At 37.8% G+C, this 25,528-nt stretch overlaps 1 protein-coding gene across 4 annotated transcripts in view; it reads right to left on the reverse strand.

The window, feature by feature from the left end:
- Positions 1-25,528, reverse strand: part of stard13b (StAR related lipid transfer domain containing 13b) — a 107,996-nt gene that overhangs the window by 21,136 nt on the left and 61,332 nt on the right. The window contains exon 1 of one of the 4 annotated variants that reach the window (XM_055196966.2): positions 20,312-20,992. The exons of 2 other annotated variants lie outside the window; for them this stretch is intronic. In XM_055196966.2, coding sequence (XP_055052941.2) covers positions 20,312-20,837 — 526 coding nt within the window. In that variant the 5' untranslated portion in view covers positions 20,838-20,992. Of the gene's footprint in view, positions 1-3,565; positions 3,724-20,311; positions 20,993-25,528 lie in introns of those variants that run through there. One more of the 4 variants, XM_055196968.2, reaches the window with a different exon arrangement.

The raw sequence follows: 25,528 nt of genomic DNA on the forward strand, positions 1-25,528 counted from the left end.
CATGCACATATGTCATTGACAAAATTTTGTTAAGTCACAGAGCAATCTGTCAATTAATCAAATAAATAATTCATCCAATGTAACATCTCCAAAATGTTTTTGTATAACACAACCATATGAAATCTCACCTAGCTCATCAACACAGCCCATGCACTGCTTAAGAATAAATCGCATTTCAAGCTGCTATCTAGTTACTCAAGTTCATTGTCAACAAATCTGGAAAAGACCTCCGGATTTTTGCCAAGTACAGATGGCAGTTTATCTCGTTTTGGAACCAAACTCTTCAGATACAAATATACATACATACATACATGCACACTTCATTGACAAAATTTTGTTTAGTCACAGAGCAATCTGTCAGTTAAATCAAATAAATAATTAATCCAATGTAACATCTCCAAAATGTTTTTGTATAACACATATGAAATCTCACCTAACAAGCTCTTCTCTGGGTCACCTTAAACAAACCACCTCCAAGCTTTAATATTTCTGAACAGAAGTAGCTCGAACTAATAAATGCCCCGTGTAATACAACGTTACAGCAAAGCTTCTTCATACCACTAAAGTTATGGTCTTGAATTATAGCGATGCCCAAAGGGTCTCTGGTGGGCGGGTCCTCCACATGCCCGACCCCAGAGCGTGCGGAGAGAAACATCTGCGTCAGAGTTAACCACACTATGGGATTACCTTGCATCGTAAGGACGGTGACACTGATAACCTCCATGAGAATTCCTTTGGAGTCTCCACCCCACTAAAGTTACCTGGCCTTTGTGTCGACTACTTTACCGAACAATAAGGTTTGTTTGGTTGTCGTACCGTATACAGCAACCGTGAGTAGGTCAAAATACTTAATGTTGACGTTTTTTAAGGCCCGTCACGAAACTTTGTTATTTAGCCTATAGCAACCCAGAAAAACACTAGTGGGAAAATAACAAACACAAGGTCTCTAGCAAGGCACACCAAATGTCCCTGAGCTTTTTTTATATTATATTCATGTTTAGCAGTCAACTAAGATGGGATTGACAATATGTGACCCTGCCTATGAAAATTCAGCTTAAGTTGTTTTTTATTTACTAGTTTCTACATAAAATCATCCTACATATGTAACAATATAATATTGGTATCTTTAATATTTACTAAGCAAAGCCAAGTCAAAGATTGAAATCAATGATTGAAATGAAACTTTAAACGTGGGTTCACACCAGCCGTGTTTGAGGCGTCAAAATTGCGTCTACCACACCTTGTTGGCCGCTTGAACAGTTTAAGTTTACTCGCTTCATTCGCGCGTGAAATTCTAGTCATTGAGACATTCAGGCGGAAATTCGCTTCCTGTAATCACGTCACTACTAGAGCATGCTCCTGATTGGTTAACGTGGCGCGTTTTTCCGCCAAAGCAAAATTTTCAACTCGCGTGTTTGCCGCGGCAACGCTAAACATCTCATTCGGGCCACGATACCTCCAGACGCGCGTCAACGCGTCTTCATATTAACTTAACATTGAAATCACTCGCGCTTGACGCCTCTACCGGAGCTGGTGTGAACGCAGCATAATGCTCCAAATCTCACGATACGATTATGAGACTTCAGCTGGATTTCACAGACAGGGTCACAATGTGTTTACAGTATTTGTCACAAGCAATTTAAACAGGAACATCAGAGAAAAAATGTATACTTAATAATTAAAAATTTAACAAAATCTCCTAAGATAATCACTACCACTTACACAGGTACACTACTGTATGTGTCGGTCAACATGTAACATGATTCGAAATATTTTATTGGCTTATTTTTAACAAATGCAGACCTTCCGTAAGAAAAACTCGTTTATTTTCTTTCGTTTTAAGCAGACTGATCTCACGGGAAGTTGTGTTGCACGACTTTCTTTTTCGTTTCTTTTTCGTTTTCGTTATGTATTGTTTTCTCATTGTTTTTTCCTATTTTCTTACTATTGTCATTTGGGGTTAGAATCACTTTCTTTTACATTTTTAGACATTCTAACCCAAACCCCAGCTCTAACCCCAACCCCAAGCGACAATGATTTAAAAATAGGGGGAAAAAATTAGAAAACAATACATGAAATTATACAAAAAAAAGTCGTGCCACGGACATGAAAAACTATTTATAGAAATTTGTGCTGAGTGACACAAAAAAGACATTCGTGCTCAAGGCACAAAAACAGCTGAATTTCGTGCTATGGACACGAATAAATAAATTAAATTTTTTGTGACTATAACACAAATTTTCGTTAGATTATGTTGGTTTTAAGATAAGACAAGACATTCAGCTGTCACGAACACACTATAGTTTTAAATAATTGTAAATATAATGTCATATATGTTATTAAAATACACATTTATTTTTAGGCAAGGAACATTAAATATTGATTTGAATTATTTTATTAGCTTATTTTTAACGAATGCAGAACTTCCGTGAGGAAAACCTGTTTATTTTCTTTTTTAAGCAGACTGATCTCACTGAAAGTCGTGTTATAGTCACGCAAAATTTGATTAATATATTTGTGTCCATGGCACAAAACTCACAACGTCTTTTTCGTGTCACTCGAATTTCTGTAAGTAGTTTTTTGTTTCTGTTGCACGACTTTGTTTTTTGTTTCATTTTATGTATTGCTTTCTCATAGTTTTTTCTATTTTCTTACCATTATCGCTTAGGGTTGGGGTTAGAATCACTTTGTGTTACATTTTTAGACAAACCCCAACTCTAACCCCAATTCCAGGCTAAAATAGTTTTAAAAGCAGAAGAAAAACATGTAGAAACCAATACATAAAAGCTAAATTTTGTGCCATGGACACAAATAAATTAATCAAATTTTTTGTGACTATAACACGACTTTCCGTTAGATCATGTTGGTTTTAAGATAAGACAAGACATTCAATTGTCACAAACACACTATTAGTTTTAATTAATTGTAAATACTATGTCATGTATGTTATTAAAATACATATTTATTTTTATTTTTGTGAAAACTGTACTACTTATCAAAATAATTTGCAGTAATCTGGGTTATCGTGTGTTATTAGACTGACTTGCCAATCAAAATCAGATATTCCAATGAGCCAAATAATAAGTAACAACAACATGTATGCCATGAGCTTTTAGGTTGTAAAAGTAAACAGGTGACATTCAACTGGTTCAAATGTGACTCAATACGACACCTAAACTGCGTGCGGCAGACAAAGACTGCTACAACAATGCTTTTGAAATACAGTACGATGCTGATACAGTGCTAATAACAGAATGCCATTAAATATGTGAAAGTCAGCTTGCCAGCAGAATGACAGACACCCTTCGTTCTCATCTAAATAATGCAGTTGTTTTCTCTCCAGCAGAGCCATGGCACACGCTGGCACTTAAGCGAGTTGCACGTTCGGCTAACTACTCGACAGTTTTAAAGACATTTGTCACCGTGTTAAGCTTTGACAGATGTGGATTTTGAAGATGATCCAAAACATTTCGATTTTTACAATATGTAAATAAAACTGCACAGTTATACATGAGCTTTGCTAAAACAGGCAGAATTATGGTGATGAAATGATTGATTTACTTACGAGAGACTGTCATTGCGATGAGAACCCCTCCAGGAATCTTTAAACAAGACTGTTAACCTCCCCAAACATCTTTTCTTACAGTTTCTCTTTCAAAGCAAGACCTTGATGAAATCTCTCCTCTCATTTGCCTTTCTCTCTGCTTTTGACTTCCTAATTCCCTCCCCTTCATTTTTTCAGTCTCTCTATCATTCATTTACTCCCACACTTCGAATCCTCTCCTCTCATTGGCTCTCCAGTCCAAGCCCCTGTTTGGAATCTGCCCCCTCAATCCATCCTTCAGCTTTCTTCTCTCTCTCTCATTTTCTTAACCATTCCTGGCACTAGCTATTTGGCCAAGTTCCAAGTGGCATAACACTGGCAACATCATGACGTAATCAAGCACCCCCCCTTCTGGACATTTCCAAAACTCACAATGTAAGTCTATCTAATAAAGTCTCCAGTTTGTTTTACCCCCCTCCGTTACATGTTTTATAGTTAGGGTAAATGCTTTGTCGCAGCTAAGATCTCTGCCTGCCCCCATCTCGTACAGACGTCACGGGGATTTGCCGCTTGCTGGGAAAAGACAGGAGGAGATTGGACTGGGAAAGTATCCATATTCCGCACCATGGAATAACGGAAAAATGTAGGGAATAGATGACATCACAAGTGGGCGATAATTGCCTGCAATTCATATACAGTATGGCAAGTATTGTGGCACGTGCTGTCAGCTGAGTGTTTTCTGCCCACCGACCGAAACATCAGCAATGTGACCCAAAGCCTGATGTTAAGACTCATGTGGGCTGTAGCCTCTGCATTGGGATCAAACAATAAAGAAAGAAGACAAAAACCCTCGCCAACAGAATGCCAACCACATTCCAGTAAACTCAATGGAAAATCTTTGTGTCTTTCGGGGATGAGCCCTCAATGATGAAGGTCATAATAAAAAACTTTAAGTATTTGAGCCATTCCTACAACTAGAGTTGGGAAAAACAATTCATGTTAAAAGGCAGTGGTACTCTTTACAGACCACCGCTAGCCCCCCCAACAAAAACACTACTTGCAGTATGAATCAGTCAGAAGGGGCTTTTAGATGACGCTGAAAACAGCAGCGATAGAAGCTTGCAGTCTATTACTGTAAACCATGATGTTTTGAATGGAAAACACCTGGAGATAATTCACAACCCAACTTTACGGATCCATCGGCATTATGAGTCATTGGCCCTGAGGGGACGCAGGTTTGACTGATTTTTTTGCCTTGATTCTGCTGTTCTTGTAAGAGGAAACAGACAAGGATACTGTACAAATGACAGACAAAGGTGAAGGTTAGTCTGTTGTCTGTCTGCTCTGAATGTGTCACATTGAAAACAGTTTAACAAATGTTTAGACAATGGAAAACCCCTGGTTTAGTGGATGGCACATATGCAGCTGGCATTTACACACATTTTGGGTGACCTGATCACAAATGAATAACACTGTCTGCTCGATGGCCAAATAAAGACCGTAAAAGTGCCAAAGGCCTTGGCTACTTTAAATTGTCCACTGTACCTTTAAGAAACTCAAACTGACTGCTATTTATGGCACTGATAATAAAAACTTTTCAATTGTATTAAACCTGCATGGTTAAGGAAAGTGTTTATTTCATCTCCTAATCTATACCATATCTTATAGATAGACAGACAGATAAATATACAGACAGACAGACAGACAGAGAGACAGATAGATGGTTAGATTGATGGATGGATAGATGATTAATTTGATGGATGATTACATAGATAGATGAATAGACATACAGACAGATAGAGAGATGGAGAGATTGATGGATGATTACATGAATGGACAGACAGACAGACAGATAGATGGAGAGATGGATAAATTGATAGATAGATGGATGGATGGATGGATGGATGGATACATGGATGGATACATGGATGGATTGCTGGAGAGATTGATGGATGATTACATGGATGGACGGACGTTTGGGTGGACGGACAGACATACAGATAGACAGACAGATAGATGGAGAGATAGAGAGATGGAGAGATTGATGGATGTTTACATCGATGGATGAATGGGTGGATGGATAAATTGATGGATGATTGGATGGATGGATGGATGGATGGATGGTTGAACATACAGATAGACAGACCAGATAGATGGAGAGATAAAGAGATGGAGAGATTGATGGATGATTACATGGATGGATGGATGGATAAATTGATGGATGATTGGATGAATGGATGGATGGATGGATGAATGGATGGATTAATGGATAGACAGACAGACAGATAGAGAGATTGATGGATGATTACATGGATGGATGGACAGACGGACAGGCAGACAGATAGATGGAGAGATGGATAAATTGATGGATAGATAGATGGATGGATGGATAGATTGATGGATTGCTGGAGAGATTGATGGATGATTACATGGATGGATGTTTGGATGGACGGACGGACGGATATACAGACAGACAGACGGATAGATGGAGAGATAGAGAGATTGATAGATGATTACATGGATGGATGGATTGATAAATTGATGGATGATTAGATGGATGGATGGATGAATGGATGAATTGATGGATAGACAGACAGACAGATAGAGAGATGGAGAGATTGATGGATGGATGATTGGATGAATTGATGGATAGACAGACAAACAGACAGACAGACAGATAGAGAGATGGAGAGATTGATGGATGGATGATTGGATGGATGGATGGATGGATGGATGATTGGATGGATGGATGGATGGATGGATGATTGGATGGATGATTGGATGGATGATTGGATGGATGGATGGATGGATGGATGGATGGATAGATAGATGGATAAACTGATGGATGATTACATAGATAGATGGATGGATAGATGGATTGATGGATGGATGATTGGATGGATGGATGGATGGATGTATGGATGGATGGATGGATAAATAGATGGATAAATTGATGGATGATTACATAAATAGATAGATGGATGATAGATGGATTGATGGATGGATAAATTGATGGATGATTACATAAATAGATAGATGGATGATAGATGGATTGATGGATGGATAAATTGATGGATGATTACATAGATAGATAGATGGATGAATAGATGAATGGATAGATGGATGGATTGCTGGAGAGATTGATGGATGATTACATGGATGGATGGATGATTACATGTATGAATGGATGATTGGACGGACGGTCCAATCATCCATCCGGACGGACAGACAGACAGACAGACAGACAGACAGATAGATGGATGATTACATATATAGATATAGACATATTGCACACAGTACAATAGACTGTTTAAACATTATAGACCCCAAAACTATTTAACTGTGGCAAGAGTGGCTCATGTGCATGAAAGAGCAGAGACACGAGGACGGTGATGGGGACGTGCTTAAAATGTGTATATTCTCTGTCTGGCTCAGACAGCAATGCGGTGTGTCATACCAAAACAGACATAAATCCAGGTCAGATTACCATCTGCCTATTGTTCGTATGAGAGTTGCGTTACGACCACACAATGCGTAGTTTAAAAGGCTGCAAACGTCTAAAACTGTCTGCGGTTGAGTGGACTGTGATGGGTTTCCATGTTTGGCCATTTATTTGGGGACACTGGTTTTACTAAAACAACAATCTCTGTATGTCTGCCTGCGCCAGACGAGGGTATAGACGTCAAAGAAGTGTTTACGCGTTGCAAAACAACATTAACGCTGACATTTATCGATTTCAATACATTTGGCGTCTTAGATTGTTCCGATGAAAGTGTCTGTGTGTATGTGAGTGTTTGTATGAATGTATGATGTTACAAATTTGTCCCGATGATGAGTAAGCTTTCTTTTAAAGCCAAAAACTAAACATGAATACTATCATGGCTATCATACTTTATATATGAACAAAATGGATATCCATATAAATATCAAAATAATTCTCCACTCGCTTAATACTTAAAAAGACCACCAACTTATCTAATGTCATCCTACATTGTTGGAAAATATGGTCAAAATATGTACCGTAGCTGTCACTGGGGCAGTATCCCTTGTAAAATTCAGTATAGGTAGTATATGTATACATTTGGAACCAATATATACCTCTGAGGTACTTATTTGAACTACAAAGCTGTAGTTTTTAAAAGGTTACTGCCCCAGTGACAGCTGGGGTACATATTTTGACCTTTTATTTTTATTCAAAGGTTTGGACTAATAGGGTAGCAAAATGTGTCTATACAGGAAAATGCCCCGGGTCATAATGGCAAGGCTGTGGGAATTCTGCTCTATTATTTCACAGTCTTAGCTTTAATTAACACAATCGCCCGTTTCTGGAACCCCCAATGGTTACCATCTTACACTGAATAGTCAAGCTTTCAATAAAAAGAGGTGCTGCTTACTAACCTACAAACATCACACGTCCACCATTCAGTGATGGGGGATTTTTAGATTTTAAGACTCAAGAGGGGCTGTGTGCCAGGGGAAATTACACTTACTGGGAAACACGCACCAAAAACAGCCGTCCAGATAAAGGATAATAAATCCTTACTGACAAAATATTTGGGAGGATGGCTGCCTTTATGCCGTGCAAAAAACAACAGATTGAGTCAGATGGGCATTTTTTGAAGAGTGCAGACGTATAACATTAGTAACTAATTTCCCGTTCACCATGTCGTAGACTTTTTACCTTTACTGAAAAACCTTTACGCAACAAATGAATAGTTCATAAAACAAAGATTTCAAGATCTTGGCTTTGTAGACAAACACCATAAAGCAAAGAGACCCAATCCAAGCATTACTGGAACTGATTTCTAATTTATTCGTCAAGTTCACCTCTTCCCTTAAAAAACAGGATTTTCAAAAGCACACAGCAAGAGTTTATTGATTAGCAGATAAAGATCGGGTCAAAAGTCACCCTGTATGTTTTTGTCCCAAAGCCCCAAAATGAATTCAAACAAGACTGGTGCAGCTGTGGTAACACACCCGTCCATTCCATGTGAGCCCTTTTTGAAGTCACTCTTGCCAGTTTCATCTTGGGTTTTAAATAATGTTTGTAGTATTTGTAGTAGGGATGGGCATTTTCCAGTAATTTACTATTCGAATATTTAAGCTCATAAAGAACGAATATTCGAATATTTGTTTATTTAAATTATATGTTAATTAAGACATGTGTGTTTTGTATTTTTCATTTTGTCATAATTTCACAGAAGGCATATAATTAGGAAATCCACAACAAGCTAAACTTATATTCTGTATAAAAACATTGTAAAAAAATATATATATTTTTTAAATTCTTCTTAAAAAATATCCTACAGAAAAAAGGCGTTAAAACCCCATGCGGAGCGCAGTCTGAGTCAAATCCTAAGTTTCAAGTCGTTTCGGTCGTTAGTATGAATTCATTAATGTTTGATATTTCATACATTATATTATAACAAATATTATAAACTAAACCCAAATATAAGCGAAGTTTGAGGACTTTCGAAGTTTTAAGTTTGAGGACTTGACAAAGAAGGCTATCATCATTTAAACAGACTCAAAACACCTAATAAGAGCCCGGAGCAAACGAAAAAACACATCTACATAACCGACTGCTCAGTCGCCATATAAATATCTTCTCAGTTTAGTTTGACATGTATTTGTGAATAAAGAAAACCATATTTATCCTACCTGCTTCGGTGAAAGCCCGTTCTTCTGACTAGATACAATAATGCCCGTGCTGCGGAGAAAACTCTTCACCGTGATGATGGTTATCCGATAAAAACAACAGACGAATTGAACAAGATTGAATATCTGTATTTAACATTATTTTACACATTAAAACAAACAAACATTCGAATAGCATTTTTTAAATTCGAATTATTATTGCCAATCGAATATTAGAATATTCGAATATCCGTGCCCATCCCTAATTTGTAGTATTTTACTACAGTGACCAAGTTTAATGAAACTTGTATATATGCATCTCAGTTATATATTAGTGTATATAAGTGAAAAAAAGTGGTGATTTTGATGGAGAAGTGTTAATAAACTCAAACACAGTCCTGTAGGGCCTATAGACTGAATTAACACATGCGAATGATGTCACTGTTATCACAGATTCACGTTTACGTACTTTACACGAAGACGACAAGGCATTGTTATCAAAAATATAACTTTAAAAACTTCAAAAGTTTTGGTTTCAGGACAAACAAGTCAAACAGTCAAAGCGCATAAACACTTTCCAGTTTACAATTGAAATCTTTGGCGTGTAAACGATCCCTTCGTTTTCACAGATACTTTAGTGACCTACTTAAACTTGATAATAGAGTCAGTGTGTTAACCCAAAACCTAAACAAATTTCTAATTTTTGAGCCAGTTCTTTTCAGTGAACCAGTCAATTTGATTAACCGTCAATCAGTCAAATCAAAGTAAACCATTCCTTCAAGGAGAAAACTGGACACGAAACATCTGGAAGCCATCAAGACGCAACATCACTGTCACATTCTGTACATTTTACGAAGTGATATTGTTACTACTGACATCAATGCGTTTTTAAATGCATTGTATTGTTTAAGTCTGCAAACAAATGATGACAGCCGAACGATGTGTTCACTTCAGGAGCTCGACACGTGGTAAAGGAGCCTGAGCCTAGTAAATATTTGGAAAAACTTTGGGCACGGAAAATCACTTTGGGTTGTTTTCGACACAAGATGTGAATGGTGTAAAATATGATACCCAACAAACCCACCCTCGGAAAACAGGAAATGTATGAGAGGATTACGGTCGAGCCGGACACCAAATAAGCCCATGACGTCTTTGCAACGTGGCCTTCAATTCGCCGACCCCACAGCTGTAAACTGATAGCGAATATCTGACGTTTTTGCGGTTGCTGTGAACCGAGCTTTAAGCTCCTGCGATGAGGCATGCTAAGGCTTTTACGGCAAAACCTCTGCTCCTCCGGTTACAAGTCAAATTGTAGAAACATTCAAACTAAATCAACTTAACAGTCTTTCCTAACCACAGATGTGTGATCCGTGCTCCCCAAACCCCAAAGGAGACGCTGAATAAGTATTGGGGGGTCTGGGAAATAATATTTGATTTTCCAAATGTCACAAAAATCTTGGGAATGTAAAACGTGACTCTTCGTAAACAGGTTGCGGTTGTTGTCAGAGACTTGTGAAGCTAAAGGTGTCTGGAAAAGTGTGGCAAGAATTTCATTTTCTACATAAAATCATCCATTGATATCTTTAATATTGACTGAGTAAGACTGTCAAATGTTGAAATTAATGTGAATTAATGATTAAAAAATAAACTTTAAGGGTCCTTTAGATACTTTAGAAAAAGATGCCTGGTGCCCTACTGCAGGTGTTTGGTTCTTGACCTTAGAGGTCAACCCATATTGGCGACACACATGTCTTCTGTTAAAACCTATCAAGTGTGCGGCTATACAAGGAAATCTACTGAAGTTACGAACATCTCAGAACACTAAACCTTCAAACAGGCCAAAAAACGGTGATGAACTCTCTGAAAAACACATCTAGCAGGCAAAGCTCCAGATAAACACTTCCAGGCGCTGGATAAGAGCCATATTCCCACACATGCTAAAATGTTTTGACAGCCATATCAGAATCCAGGATTCCCCCTCTTTCATTTCGTATATTTTCTGAGAATAAAGAACATTAAAGCAGATTTTGTTTCTTAGTTCATCAAACTGTTAGTGATACAGATAGAGGAAGATCTGCTGAGAAAAATATGTGAGGATTAAGAAATCATCATGCATACGCCATCATGAGTTTGGAAAAAGTAAGGACAGAAATAAAGCAGATGAATTTGAAACTATTTGTTGAATAATATTAAAGTAATATTTTTTTCATCCTTATGTTGTTCAAACCTGCAATTAAGTGAACACAAAAAATTGTCAAGAAATTACAGGTCAGTGTTTTTGCTCTTTTTAATAATTTGCTAGTCAGGGTTAGCAAAACTGGTTGGTTGATTTATTCAAAGAGCTAAGGGGGTCTATTTTTTTAAGTTATATTTTTTGGCCATGGTGCCTTTATTTTTTTAACAGTTAATAAGAAGAGGACAGGAAAGTACAGGAGGGAGGGGTTTGGGATCGGGCAAATGACCATGAGCCGGGAATCAAACTCGGGTCGCCGAAAGTGCGAAAGCACCACATGTTGGAGCGCTGCCCACTACACCATCGGCTCCAACAGGGGTCTATTTTTAACTATATCTTTAAATACTGATTCTCAGGAAAATTTAGTTTTACGTTGAAAAAAATCTAGCTTTAAATCTTCATCTGTCTCAGCCACTTCCTCTACTTAAAGATCTTCAATTCCTCTGGGCGCGTATGAATGTTTTTATTACTGTACATATATACAGCTTGTCATTTATGTGTAGTGTGTGGAAACTCTTTGACCCTGCAGTAATCTGGAAAAAAATCAATGGACATGATGTCGCGGCACAATTTTCCATGTCAGGAACACTGTCTCCTGTAATTCACACCTCTCTGTGATATAAACACTTACAAACATGCAATTTGGTTTTCCGTCTCACTGTAGGATGTTTGATGTAGCAATTACCAGCACACGTCTCTGGTTAAACATACACACGCACTGCAGCACAACTAAAGCTGTAATTTGACTTCGAATGTAAAGGAAGGTATTTGCGAAGATAAGTCAGACATCTACTGTACATTTTCCATTGGTCAAAAGCTGGGTATGTATTGTATGTAAACCTAAATATAGAGCATAGAGCCATGTACAAAAACATACAGCTGGAAATCGCTTGTTGTTGCTTGAAACTGTATTGATGGTAATAGCATGGTACATAATAATATCCATATTCATTCACACACAGTGATTTCAAAGAATACAGTACCAGGGTTTCCCGCAGACAATTAGTTAGTTAAGGTGGAAGGGGTGGGCGGGGCCAGGGGCGTGACATCAAAGGAAAAAATAAAAAATATATTTTTATTTAAAACACTCAAATAAAACTTAATTTTAAAGAAACTATGACAGAAAATGAACACATACTAGATTATTAATGAATTAAATGTTTTTACCTCTAACTGGAATAGCTGTGTGATGAAGTAAAACTAAAGGGTTAATAAACACAAACTAAAGCAGATGTTGTAGAACGTCTGGTGAACGATGATAGACAAAACTGATTATTTTCCACTATTAATTGCATTATCTTAAAGGCATGCATCAAAAACTACTGTAGCATGTAAATAATGGACATAAATAACGTTAAATCTAATCAACGGTCACGTGAAACCTAGCTAGCAGGTTGCTCAAACAACAAAATCACCAGCTAACTTACTTTAAATTTGCAAGAACTATATTTTAATACAATAACAGGCTTAAATAAACCTAAAACATAAGTCCACTTACAGTTCTCACGGACACGCGTTTTATCAACTGACTATCCTCCAGACATGACGGACCACATCTTAATCTCACTTCCACCGTGTGGTGCGCGTCCCCGCTCGCGGTGTGAAGTGCGTCTGAGCTATTCTCCCAGATGCACTTGATGAACTTTTGAGCAGCTAATTTTTTATTTATTTTTTTGGACGACCTAGTTAGGCGGTAGGGTTTCCCAGCTTAGGCGGCTGCCCAAACTGGAAAGTGCTGCGGGAAACTAAGTACTAAGTACTATCACAGTACTCCATATGTCCAAAAAATATTTGAATAATCGTCTCATCTCAATAGTTTGAACTCATCGCAATAATTTCAGATCACCACAATGATTGCACATCTATTTAAAAAACACAAGGGGGAGCTGCAGAACCTGTATAAACGAGACTGTATCAGATGGCGCTCCTTTTTAGTGTAATACGAAAGCCATAGCCATTTAATACAGTGGAAAAAAACTGCATTTAAAGAATGCAGAAGAAATGCTGCAAAGGTAAAACATACATTTCCAAAACAGCAATTCCAAATTTAGGGAAGACACTACAGACATTTGGTCCAGTACTAGTATGATCTTAGTAAAATTTGCCTCTATTTAAGGCCTATTTTGATTGCATTTTTATTTTCAGTTATTTTTCAGACACTTTTATTGTGTTTATTTCTTATGAAGAATTTTCAGGTTTTGAAAGAATAATTATTTTTTAAATATGTGTTTATGTATATTAATATTTACTGCAAGGTAAGCAAAATATTTAATTTAAATAATCAAGATAATGTGTGAAAATTATTTCATGAACAAACAAAAAAATTTATAAGAATAAAATGTCAAAGCAATAAAACAGACAATTAATTGTCATAATTTGTTTGACAATTATCCGTCAGCTAAATTTCATAATCGTGACAGCCCTAGTAGTGCCATGTTGCTTTTGATTTATGGCATAATACACAGTCAGACAAATGACCAAAAAAATGGTCACTGGGCCGGTACCCTTTCAAAAAGTACACCTTTGCACCTCACATGTATATTGGTACCGAATCTGTACCTAAATGGTACATATTTGGGCCTTTTTTAAAAGGCACTGCCCCAGTGACAGCTTGGGACCATTTTCTGACAGTTTAGTATATATAAACAAACATAAAATCTCAAGTCTTGTTCAAACTTGGTAAAAGCTTTTACCAGATGCAAAAATTGAATGTTCAATTTTAAGATTGAAACTTCTTTTGACTTTTAAATGTAGACTTGCACCAGCAGGAGGCGCTCGTTGGCCAAAAACTCCATGAACTGAAACAAAACCCTTAATGGATTAACTAGGGAACATTTTTATTTTTAATAAAAACAATGTATGAAGACAGACGTCAAACCCCTGTATACTTTTATTGCTTCTACGCACTAATCTTAACTAAATCACACATCTAAAAGACATAAGCACAATATATTCAAAAAGACCAACGCAACACTATTCATTCGAAGAAATAATTACATTAATATGTGAAATACTTTCTGAAGCAGGCAGTGAAATAACACCCATAATTCATGATTTATTAGACTCTCTATGAGTCTATCAGCACTAAAGTCATATTTAGCAGGGCAGAGAAAGTCATGGTGCACAGGTCTGTTAATATATCAACGTTATTCACGACTACGGCATTCAAACCCTGACACGGATTACTGAAGTCTATCAATGATTCACCACCTGTGACACAGAGAGCCATGAATGTTTGTGCAGGTATATATTTACAGCTCGGGTTAAACAAAAACAATGCGAGGTGGGGTACATACAGTATAACATACATAAAAACATATGCACACATATAAACAGTAATAATTATGTATGAGATTGGCCTCAGTTACTTAAAAAATGATTGGTTTGCCATCGGATACATTTATCCATCCTCAGTCAGTACACACACTCCTGACATGCTTCGCCTACATCTGTAAACGTCTCTAAATCTCAACACATCCGAGTGACTTTCGAGGAGACTACATTTTGAGGAAACCCAGCCGCAGCCTATCCGCATTGGACTGAAGCCACGTCTAATAATAAAAGCTGGAGAGTATGTTTACTTTACAAGCTTTTCATTACAATCCACAGACTAGAAATCAACACTCATTTTCTCGTGGCTCCGAATGCCACTTTTACTTTTGGACTCGGGATATTACATACCGAATGAAATGTCTTTGTCATTCGATCTCCTGCAACAGATGGGGACACTGTTGCTGCCTAAATAAGTTTACACTGAGCTCACTACAGAGAGAGTTATAGGGCGTGATGGGGCACGATTTCAATTACTGCCAGTCTCAAAAGCTCCTGGAAAAAGACCATTTCTGCTGAGGGGCACTACGCTCTCCATAAATGGGTTGTCCATGGAGTGAAGAGACCAGAGAAAGATGAAGTGAATTTTATGCATTTATCTTAAGAGGCTCGAGCCTCTCCTCCACTCAAACATCCAAAACACAACACGAACGTGAAGGTCCACCCCCAGGTACTCCCATCGTGCCTCTAGTGGAAGCACGGCCTTGAAGTCCTCAGGTCTTGGGATTCATTTCACACAACGTGAGCAGGATAATAATTCAATTAGAGAAAAGGGACATCTATAGTAAGAATGTTTTCTTGGTTTCTCACAAAACAGCAATAACATGGAAGGCAATAACATGGTGTTTATATAAAGTATGTATGACATCATAGTCATTATTATATTTGCTACAACAGAGTCAACTACATCTGGGTTGGCTGAAAGCCTTTGGACAATCGATACTCGGTGAGTGGAAAACACTTTCACTAAATACTCTCCCAGTATTCACACCTGTCTTGTTTGGTTCGATTGCATCGAACTCAAGTTCCCAAATGCAGAATGGACTACGACTTTTCTGTCCAATGAACAGTCGACCTTAACACACATGTGGTTTTGTTTACAAATTTTGGTTTACCTGCAAAAAGGGCAGTGTGAAAACGAACCACACCAAACAAAAAAATGTTACATTTTTTTGGTCCGGACTAAAACAAGTGAACTAGCGGACTTAACTGGTATGAATACACCCTAATGCTGCGTTCAGACCAGCTGCGGTAGAGGCGTCAAGAGTGATTTCAATGTAAAGTCAATGTAAAGACGTGTTGACGTGCATCTGGAGGTCTCGCAGCGCGAATGAGGCGTTTAGTGCGGCGCGGTAGACGCGATTCCGCATCTAGTTCGCCCAAATAGCGCAAATTGAGTGTTGCTGCAGCAAACGCACAAGTTGAAAAATTTGAACTTTGGCAAAAGCGCGCTGCATTAACCAATAAGGAGCTTTCACTAGTAGTGAAGTGATTACAAAAAGCGGCGGAGTCGCAAAATGACGCAAATTTCCGTGTGAATGTCTCGATGACTAGAATCGAGTACACTCAAAATGTTTAAGCAGCAAACTAGACGCGGTAGACGCAAATTTGACGCCTCAAACGCAGCTGGTGTGAACCCACGGTAAGACTCATTTAAAGACATCTTTGTCAATTTTTACTCACTTTCAAGCCACTTGAACGTCCAGTGTCTTTGTTCCTTATAGCACAAACACAGATTTTTAAAAAGTGTTGTTTACATCTATTAATGTTAAGCTGCTTTGAATCAATTAAACAATTGTGAAGAGCGCTATATAAACAATTTAATTGAATTGTTGAAAGTTTTATGGTTACTATGGGAGTGGATGATGACTGAGCCGATCCCCATCAACTCCCATAGTAAACAGAATCAATATGCGTTTGGGTTTTGAAGAACAAAGGGGGGATCAAATGGGGTCAAAATGGTGAGTAAATAATAATTTTGTTTTTAGGTGAACTATCCCTTTAAAGGGACACTCCACTTTTTTTGAAAATAGGCTTATTTTCCAGCTCCCCTAGAGTTAAACAATTGAGTTTTACCGTTTTGGAATCTATTCAGTCGATCTCCGGGTCTGGCGGTACCACTTTTAGCATAGCTTAGCATAACCCTTGAATCTGATTAGACCATTAGCATCGCCCTCAAAAATAGCGTTTCGATATTATGCAGCGCCTGAAAATAGTCCCCTTGGTTACTTTCAATAGCTGGGGACTATTTTCGGGCACTGCGTAATATCAATACCTATGGTGCGGCAGCTAAGTCCTTGATTATTACCCCGGAATGAGAGTATAGGTCCTAGCCATATCGGCCTAGAAAATCGCACATTTTAATTTTCTGTCGTTCTTAGTTTCTAACTACAGAAGAGTCAAGTTTTTAAATAGGAAAAATATCAAAACTTTTTTGGCTGTTTCTTGAGCGCGATGCTATAGTGGTCTTATCAGATTCAATGGATTATGCTAAGCTATGCTAAAAGTAGTAGTACCAGACCCGGAGATCAGCTGAATGGATTCCAAAACGGTAGAACTTAATTGTTTAACTCTAGAGGAGCTGGAAAATCAGCATATTTTCAAAAAAAGTAGAATGTCCCTTTAAGCTTCAAAGTGTTGTCACCCATAATTTAAAGCTCTGATTGCTGAACATGTGCTCTGTTGTCAGATTGTTACTCTTAGCAGGATGGGATATGACAGTAATACAACATGGTAATGATTTATACAGGGAGGGTCTTGTTGCCATAGCAGATGAGCTGTGTGGGAGATGTCAGATATGACTCTGACCCCCCCCCCCCACACACACACACACACACACATTATAAAGAAGGCACATAGGATAGCAGTATAGCTTTGTTGAATTTATTATTATTTTCAGGAACACACTGTTTGATGGCTTTGGACCAGATATGTAAATTTTATGAGCACCAGGTGGTCAGTTTTAATACAGCCAACTTCATCAAAATGATTCAGTGTCTCAGCAGTACATGAATAATGAAATGAGATAAATATGATCATTGCATATCCCTGGGAATCTTAATAGCTATTTGGCAATTCCACTATTTCGCACTAATCTTATTTACCGACATCCTGTCAACAGAATCCTTTTAATTTCCAACAAGCAAAAATTATGAAGAGTTTGGATATCAATTATAAAACATATCTGGAAAAATATCTCATTGCTTAATGCTTTGAAGAAACGTGTATGTGTGTATTCCTGCAAAAACGGGTGTTTATGAGTGAGGAAGTTAACTGTTGTGTATCAGATGTCCTTTGCCTGGTGTCCATATGGGCATCTACTGAACTGTAACAGCAAACAACCCAACACCAACCAAAGCAGCTCCACTATTTAAAGAGCTTTTATTTTAAAACTACTAAAGAAAATAGTCCTTTACAAAGAAAGAGATGTGTATTACTGGCTCTTTTACAGTCTGAGTAAAAACAAATAGAGTTAAACATACTAATGGTGTTATGTATATATGTTGGATCTTCATCCGAGTGTGAGAAACTAGAGCTCAAACTTCCTGTCTGAAGTTGCCACAACAGAACTTAACCAAACATATTCACAGTGATTTCTTACATCCGTGTTAAACAACAGTTAAAAAAATAATGACGGATAAACTAATTTATAGTCTTAATCAGTTCTATTAGAAGATGACAAATACGTGCATTTCTTTGGCATTTAAAGCAAATATTGTGCGAATATTGTACAAGCAAAAAAAACCACATTTAATTTCCATTGTCACTCAAATGTTAAAGTAAAACACCACTGTTTTTCAATATTTACTATGTTCTTACCTCAACTTAGACAAATTAATACCTATCTTTTATCAATGTGTACACTTAATCTTTGTACAGCGCGTCATGAATGTGTTAGCATTTAGCCTAGCCCCATTCATTCCTTAAGATCCAAAAATACATCTAAGTTGAGGTAAGAACATAGTAAAATATTGAAAAACAGTGGTGTTTTCCTTTAATGGAGTGCCCAAGTGGTCATTTTTATGCTTTAATATGGTTTAGTAAACAGAAAATATTTCCTCTCTTTGTTCAACACAAAGGCAGAATGTTAAAGACAGTATCTGTCACCATTCACTTACAGTACAAAAAGGTGAATGATTCAAACAAGAACGTATTAAAGTCCCCAAGATGATTATCTATAAACATAACAGACAATGGATCTTTCACCAAACGTTTCCATAAACAAGAAGTCCTTGCAAAATCTGAACTTAAAATACACAAATTAAAAGATCACCTACAGCAGATGATGGTCTCTCCTGACTTTCCCCTGAACCACCTCATGAGATGAAAAACCAGACACCACAGATCTCTGCGTGTGAGAAGGAGAGGACGAGACCCAACACGCCTTACCCCCAAGCATCTTATCAAAACCAATCAAGATGTGAGCGTGAGACATACACCTTGAGATGCTGGTTCCCAACTACATCCCCCACCAAAGAGGAACAAGAACATTTGTCAGATAACATGAGAACACCGAAGCAACATTCTAGAAAAGAATACAAAATCCATTACTAGCGTCACTCCGCAGGTGATGCTCGTCCTCTTATGGAAATAAAATCACAAGCGAGATCTTTGTAATACCTCAGTTTTTTCATATAAGAAGGATTGGGATGAAAAGGACAGCAAATGCTTTTACGAAAACTTTGCTGAAGACTTTTAAAGTAGCATGTATGAATGTTCTCACATAATGAAGTCACAAATACATATTGGATGGGATGAGGTTCAGTAAATTATTAATTTTCATATAATTAATGCTTCTCAAATGTGTTTCCCAAGAAATAAGACCCCAGTTATCACGTCACCTCTGGACATTGAACACATACAGTTTTACCTGGAATGAAACACAGTTACAGGTAATGAGAAGCACATTGTCTTTATAAATATGCGACATGATGGCAGTCCTACTGGTCTATACCTGCAGGCGTATATTTATGTTAGGAGGCTATAAGGGTCTTAATCTCCCTGTAATGTGTGCACCCCCACCCAAACACAACCACACACCTCCTCAGGTATGTTCTCACAATGATGGGACAAAGAAAAGGGGCGGAGCTAAGATGTAAAATGCTGATGGTTCACCATTGTCTTTCTTTGAAAGCGACAGCTTGATGTGTGACCTCAACAAACGGAAATTACTCACCAAAGTTCACAAGACGTTACATATAGTTAAGGCACAGAGTTATGAGTCAAGCTAAGGTTCAAAGGTCAAGTCAGCGAATTTTGCACACAATTGAGTTTGTTGTTTGTGAGTTACTAAATCAATTACAGAAATTCCTTGCGTGTTAAACGTAAGACCTGACATTGTATAGTCTATATTTTGGTGACGATTCGTTACAAATATTGCAGAGATACAAGACTGTATAAAGATTGGCAATCACAATACGCCTTCACCAAACTTGCAGTTAAGTTATCAGACACAATGTAAACACACACCGTAGAAGCTCACACCCAAACACAAGTGACTTTGACTCGTACAGTAAACACCACATACATGTACACTGATAAAGCTACATTGCTCCACCCGGTCATACCTGCCGCTATCCTACTGAGCAGCTGCTGGCGGGCAATGATCCTACCCAGTCTGTACCCAGAGCGTCGCCTATGGTGGTCCATCCTCAGGTAGATATCTTGCGTCTCTGGGGTCATGTTGCCCAAGCATTCGGTGCTCTCCGCCTGTGACAGCATTCTGTACATGGTCAAACACAATGTGAAACGTCCAGCGCCCCCCCTCCCCAGAAGCAAATACCAAAAACAGTAGCGCAACTGTCTGTCCACCAACAACCAAGCACGTGTGAGATGTGAGAGCACAGAGCTCCAGAACCTGGGAGGAGTGCCAGCTGTTGGCCCCGCCCCGCTTTGAGTCACATGACTAGAGGTGAGCAAATAAGATGGGAGGACGGAGTGGACGGCCCTCCTGGCTGAGCTGAATTCAGGTTCTGTGCGAGTGCCGTTTAGTTCAGGAGGGAAATATAAATACCAGAGGAATGCTTGTGAACTGAGAGAGTGGAGAAAGGGTGGAGAGCAGGGGGACGTGGGAGGGGAAAAGAAAAACAGCATGGCTTTAATGCAGCCAGGCCAAAACGAACAAACCCACTGCTGTGAAGCACAAAATTCAGGGGCCAAGTTTGCTTAAAAAAGTGAAAAAGGCGTTTGTGTGCCAGGTATTAAAGGTTTATGTTTTATAGACTGCTTACGTAGAGTCTCTCTTAAGTGGTTTCACACAAAAATAAGGTGCTCAAGTGATCCGTTATGACATCACAAAGAGAAATCAGACAAAGTGAGAAAGTAAACTGACGGCACAGTGGGGCTTCACCTTGTGAAACGGCTATTTACGCAAATTTGGCCATTTAAAGCAACACTATGTAGTTTTTTTACCTTTAAATAATGTCTCTAAAATTATTTCAGTGATAGAACAACTTTTAACCAGGACAAATTGTACTGTTGCTGCAACCTGAGCAGCCTCCTAGCTGCTACAAGCACACACTGCTACCACTTTTAGCATAGCTTAGCATAATCCATTGAATTTGATTAGACCATTAGCATCACGCTAAAAAATAACCAAAGAGTTTGGATATTTTTCCTATTTAAAACTTGACTTTTCTGTAGTTACATCGTGTACTAAGACCAACTAAAAGTTGTGATTTTCTAGGCAGATATGGTTAAGACTATACTCTTATTCTGGCGTAATAATCAAGGACTTTGCTGCTGTTACATGGCTGCAGGAGGCATAATGATATCACGCAGTGCCCGAAAATAGTCCCCTTACTAAGTTTCAATGGCAGGGGACTATTTTCAGGCAGTGCATAATATCACGAGTGGAGTGTCCCTTTAAAAAAATAATATATATATACTATTCTCTATAATATATAAATATTTAAAATTCTCCCAGGAATAGCTGTCAGAAAAATGAATTATGCAAATATTAAATGCTCTCTCATTTGTGAGTTACTTTGGATTAAACTGTCCGGTAAACGGAAATGAAAATCAAACCGTTTTCAAGTCATATTTCTCTTTAAGGTGTCTGCTTTGTAATGCCGTGTACACACTAAACGCGAAGCATTGCGTTCCTCGCTATAGATTACCCGCGGGATTTAACTTCGTGTCATTCAAATTTTTGGCTTGAATTGATATTTTTAACTTGTGTGAAGACACGTTTGGGGCTAACAGCACATGATTTTGCATTGAATTTGTTTGTAATCTACTCATATATATATTTAGACCGTTTAACAAAACTTGAAGACCTCAGATGAAAAAGCCACTAAACGCCACCTCTAACAAAAATTTTATAATAATATTAACCGAATGCTCTCGGCTTGAATTATACGTTCATCAAATACTTTTGTTTCAAGTTCGCTCCCAGCCATTTTAAAAATACATTTTGTTGACAGAATCTTAAATGCCACATCGACTTTTCTTGGACCTGAGTACAACACAAATACTTGGACCAGAATACAACACGAATGTGGCAGCCATATGCATCACAGCGCCCCCTAATGTGTGGTTTAGTTTCTTAAATTTTACAATTTTATCTTTTGCAATGTTTTAAGTTGCACCTTTAGTAATTTTGTGACTGTTTGCTATGTCTTATCCAAAGAAGTGGATTTTTTTAAGAAGCAGAGATTTTTGCATGCACTTAGAGGGTTTTGCGGCAAAATTACAGTTTTTTTAAATACTAATGAAATAGTTAAAGTGACATTTGTGAAAACATTTCAATAACTGACTTATAACATTTTCATTGCTAATAAAGTGAAATTACTGAACCTAAACATAAGAGCCTGGTAAAAAATGCTAATTTACAAGAAAACACATCAGACGATTTTGCAGCTGAACTTTTTTATATATCAAAAATATTGTCTATCCTAGCTTTAAATGGGAATACCTATAAGTATAAGAATAAATAAGTTAAGCACTTATAATGCAGTAGTGAATAATGAACAAATAAGAAAAACTACATTTTCTAGTAATGAATGTAAGATTTGCAAGTGTGACTGTCACGTTGCTGCATGGAACAACCAGAGACTTTGCTAATTTAAAAGACTCCACATCTTTCCATCGCCTGTTAGCTCAAGTCAATCACCCTTAAGGCCCTGGTGAACAACATACACGACTGTGTTAAAAATGCGTTAGACTTCTATTTTTTTTCTCTTTATTTGTGGGCAAGCACATAAGCAAGAAGGCACAGCACCAAGTTAAACACATTCTGCGCCCCCTCCCTGTCTGGCACATACTAATCGTGCTACAAGCCACACAAAGACCACAATTCAACAAGCCCCTTCAAATCCTACTGCTATTTTTACCCAAATTGCCACCACAGGACGGAGTCATGTTTTGTACACTCTTACAGTTTGTAGATGTTAGGACGGTCTGTGTGACACACACTGAATATGATCTCATTTGTTGACTTAAAAAGCGGATAAACTCGGTACAGTACATGCTCTGTTGACTACAGTTGTAACATCCTGAGCAGGTTTTTAAGTGATGTTCCAGTCTTGTTCTTAACGGTCGGATTTGTTTACAGTGCACACATAAAGCTCTTGAAGAGTTCATTAACTATACATTATGCTGCAGTTTTCATATACGCATGCTAACGTCTTACATGTATGCTGTACACAATAAAGTACATACATACTGTTACAGTTTTACAACATATTATGTGGGTTTACAACCTTAAATCATCATGTAATTTTCCTAAACATTTAGTCAAACACAAAAAAAAAACATGGTAATATTCCATTGTAATATTTGTTAATGTTGTTGACCACAGTGCAATGTTGTACAGTTTAATATGCTTTTATTAAAACCTTGCTGCTCATTATGTTTTTATAGTGTAAGTAATGTAACAACAGCCTCCAGTACTCCAAATGTAGGACTCGTTTTGATCATTTTTACAAGCAGTAATCAATTCTGAATTACATTAACTCATTCCCCGCCAGCCTTTTTTTTAAAGTTGCCCGCCAGCATTTTTTTGTGATTTTCACAAAAGTTTCACAAAGTGCTTTCCAGGAACATTTTCTTCTATAACTATATAAACATAAAAATATATCAAAGAACGTAAAGGAAATGAATTTTGTTAGAGATAAGATTCAGAACGATTATTAAAATATACACAGAGTTTAAAATGTTGTTAAATTAGTTTTTGCTTCAGTTTTTTATAAACTGGGTAAGAGCACCATCTAGTGGATGATAGCGGAATTACAATTTAACATAAAAACTTTTCAGGAAAGCGTCATTGGTAGGGAAATGTTTTCTTTTAATTGACTTGTCAATGGTGGGGAAAGAGTTAAATACATCATCTCAATCAATATGTTTGTTCTACAGTAATTAATATCAGGGTTTCCCGCAGCACTTCAGTTTGGGCGGCCCGCCTAACTAGGTCGTTCAAAAAAAAAAATCGCTGCAAAAAAGGTCGTTAAACAGGACGGAGTAAAGATAAAAAAACGACGGGAGGTAGAGGAAAACGTCTCGGTTACATGTAACCCTCGTTCCCTGAAGGAAGGGAACGGAGACGTCACGTCTAGACCCCGAAGCCGCCGCCAGGCGCCATTTAGAAGTTCAGCCGCTATCAGCCAATAATTTCCTAAGCCAAATTGAGCCGCCAGCTGATAAAGTTTGGCTGAGCCGGCTAGAATTATTTGCAATCAAATAATAATTCTGTCACATAGAGACATACACACACGGAATATAAAAAATACACGAGATCCATTTTCCGATTGGTTTCATAACAGCACAGTCTTGTGCTCGCTCGTTGCAACAATACACAGAGGGGTTGCAACCTGTGGAGGTCGCATATGCAGGCTGCATACGTCATCAAGCCTGGTTTATTTAAGTTAACTGAGCATTACATTTGCAAGCCATACGCATATTACAACAATTTACGACTAACTTATAATAAGAATAAACTTTATAATTGTTGATATTTTGAAATAAGACAGTGTTGATGACGTAGGCAGCGTAAAAATGCGACCTCCGGAGGCAGTCTTCGGATTGGTAAATTAAAATTGCTTGTTTTCCCTACAGAAGAAGCGATGCATTAGTAACATGCGCGTCACAACAATGCATTTAAAAAATAGACTGTGTTATTTTTATTTTTTACCAATGCGCGCGACCAGCATCCACACAGGAAAAAACTGCGGGTAAAATAACGTTTGTATGTCTGTTTCCGGGTGCTGTATGCAGCATGTTCATTTTTACTTTAATTTTGTATTGGAACTGCGATTTGGAATCGGTGAAGTCAAATATAGACGCGTTTCTTATAAGAGCCGCTTCTGGGAAGTCCGCGGCTGTAACGTTGACTAAAGTGGTCGCAATCAGGTCCGGTAGCGTAGCGCCGCCACGCATATTTCTGCGAATGAGAGCAAGTAAAAGCAACAGAAAGTTTCTTTCTATCGGTCTCCTGTGCTGCTTGAACCTCAGAAGTAAAGAGACTTTTAAAAAGCTTGCCAGTAAAATCCATATCACACCAGCAATGACAAGGTAAGCTAGCGTTGCTATGGTTACAGTCCAGATACATAATAGATTGCTAGGCTATTACTATGCTTTCTACAGTTTTATTACAAACAGCAACCAAAACTACAACGTAAAATTAGTGTAGACTTTTAAACATCAATGTTAAAAGTTTTTACCAACCTTTGTATGGGAACCTATAATCATTCATTCATTCAACCCAGTGCATGCCAGGTTTGTGCTGTGGCTCTGAATTAAAAGTGAATTAAAGAATAGAAATGAAAAGAGGTTGCGTGTTTTGCCAT

The sequence above is a fragment of the Misgurnus anguillicaudatus genome, chromosome 24, assembly GCF_027580225.2.
Source record: "Misgurnus anguillicaudatus chromosome 24, ASM2758022v2, whole genome shotgun sequence".
Classification (NCBI taxonomy): domain Eukaryota; kingdom Metazoa; phylum Chordata; class Actinopteri; order Cypriniformes; family Cobitidae; genus Misgurnus; species Misgurnus anguillicaudatus.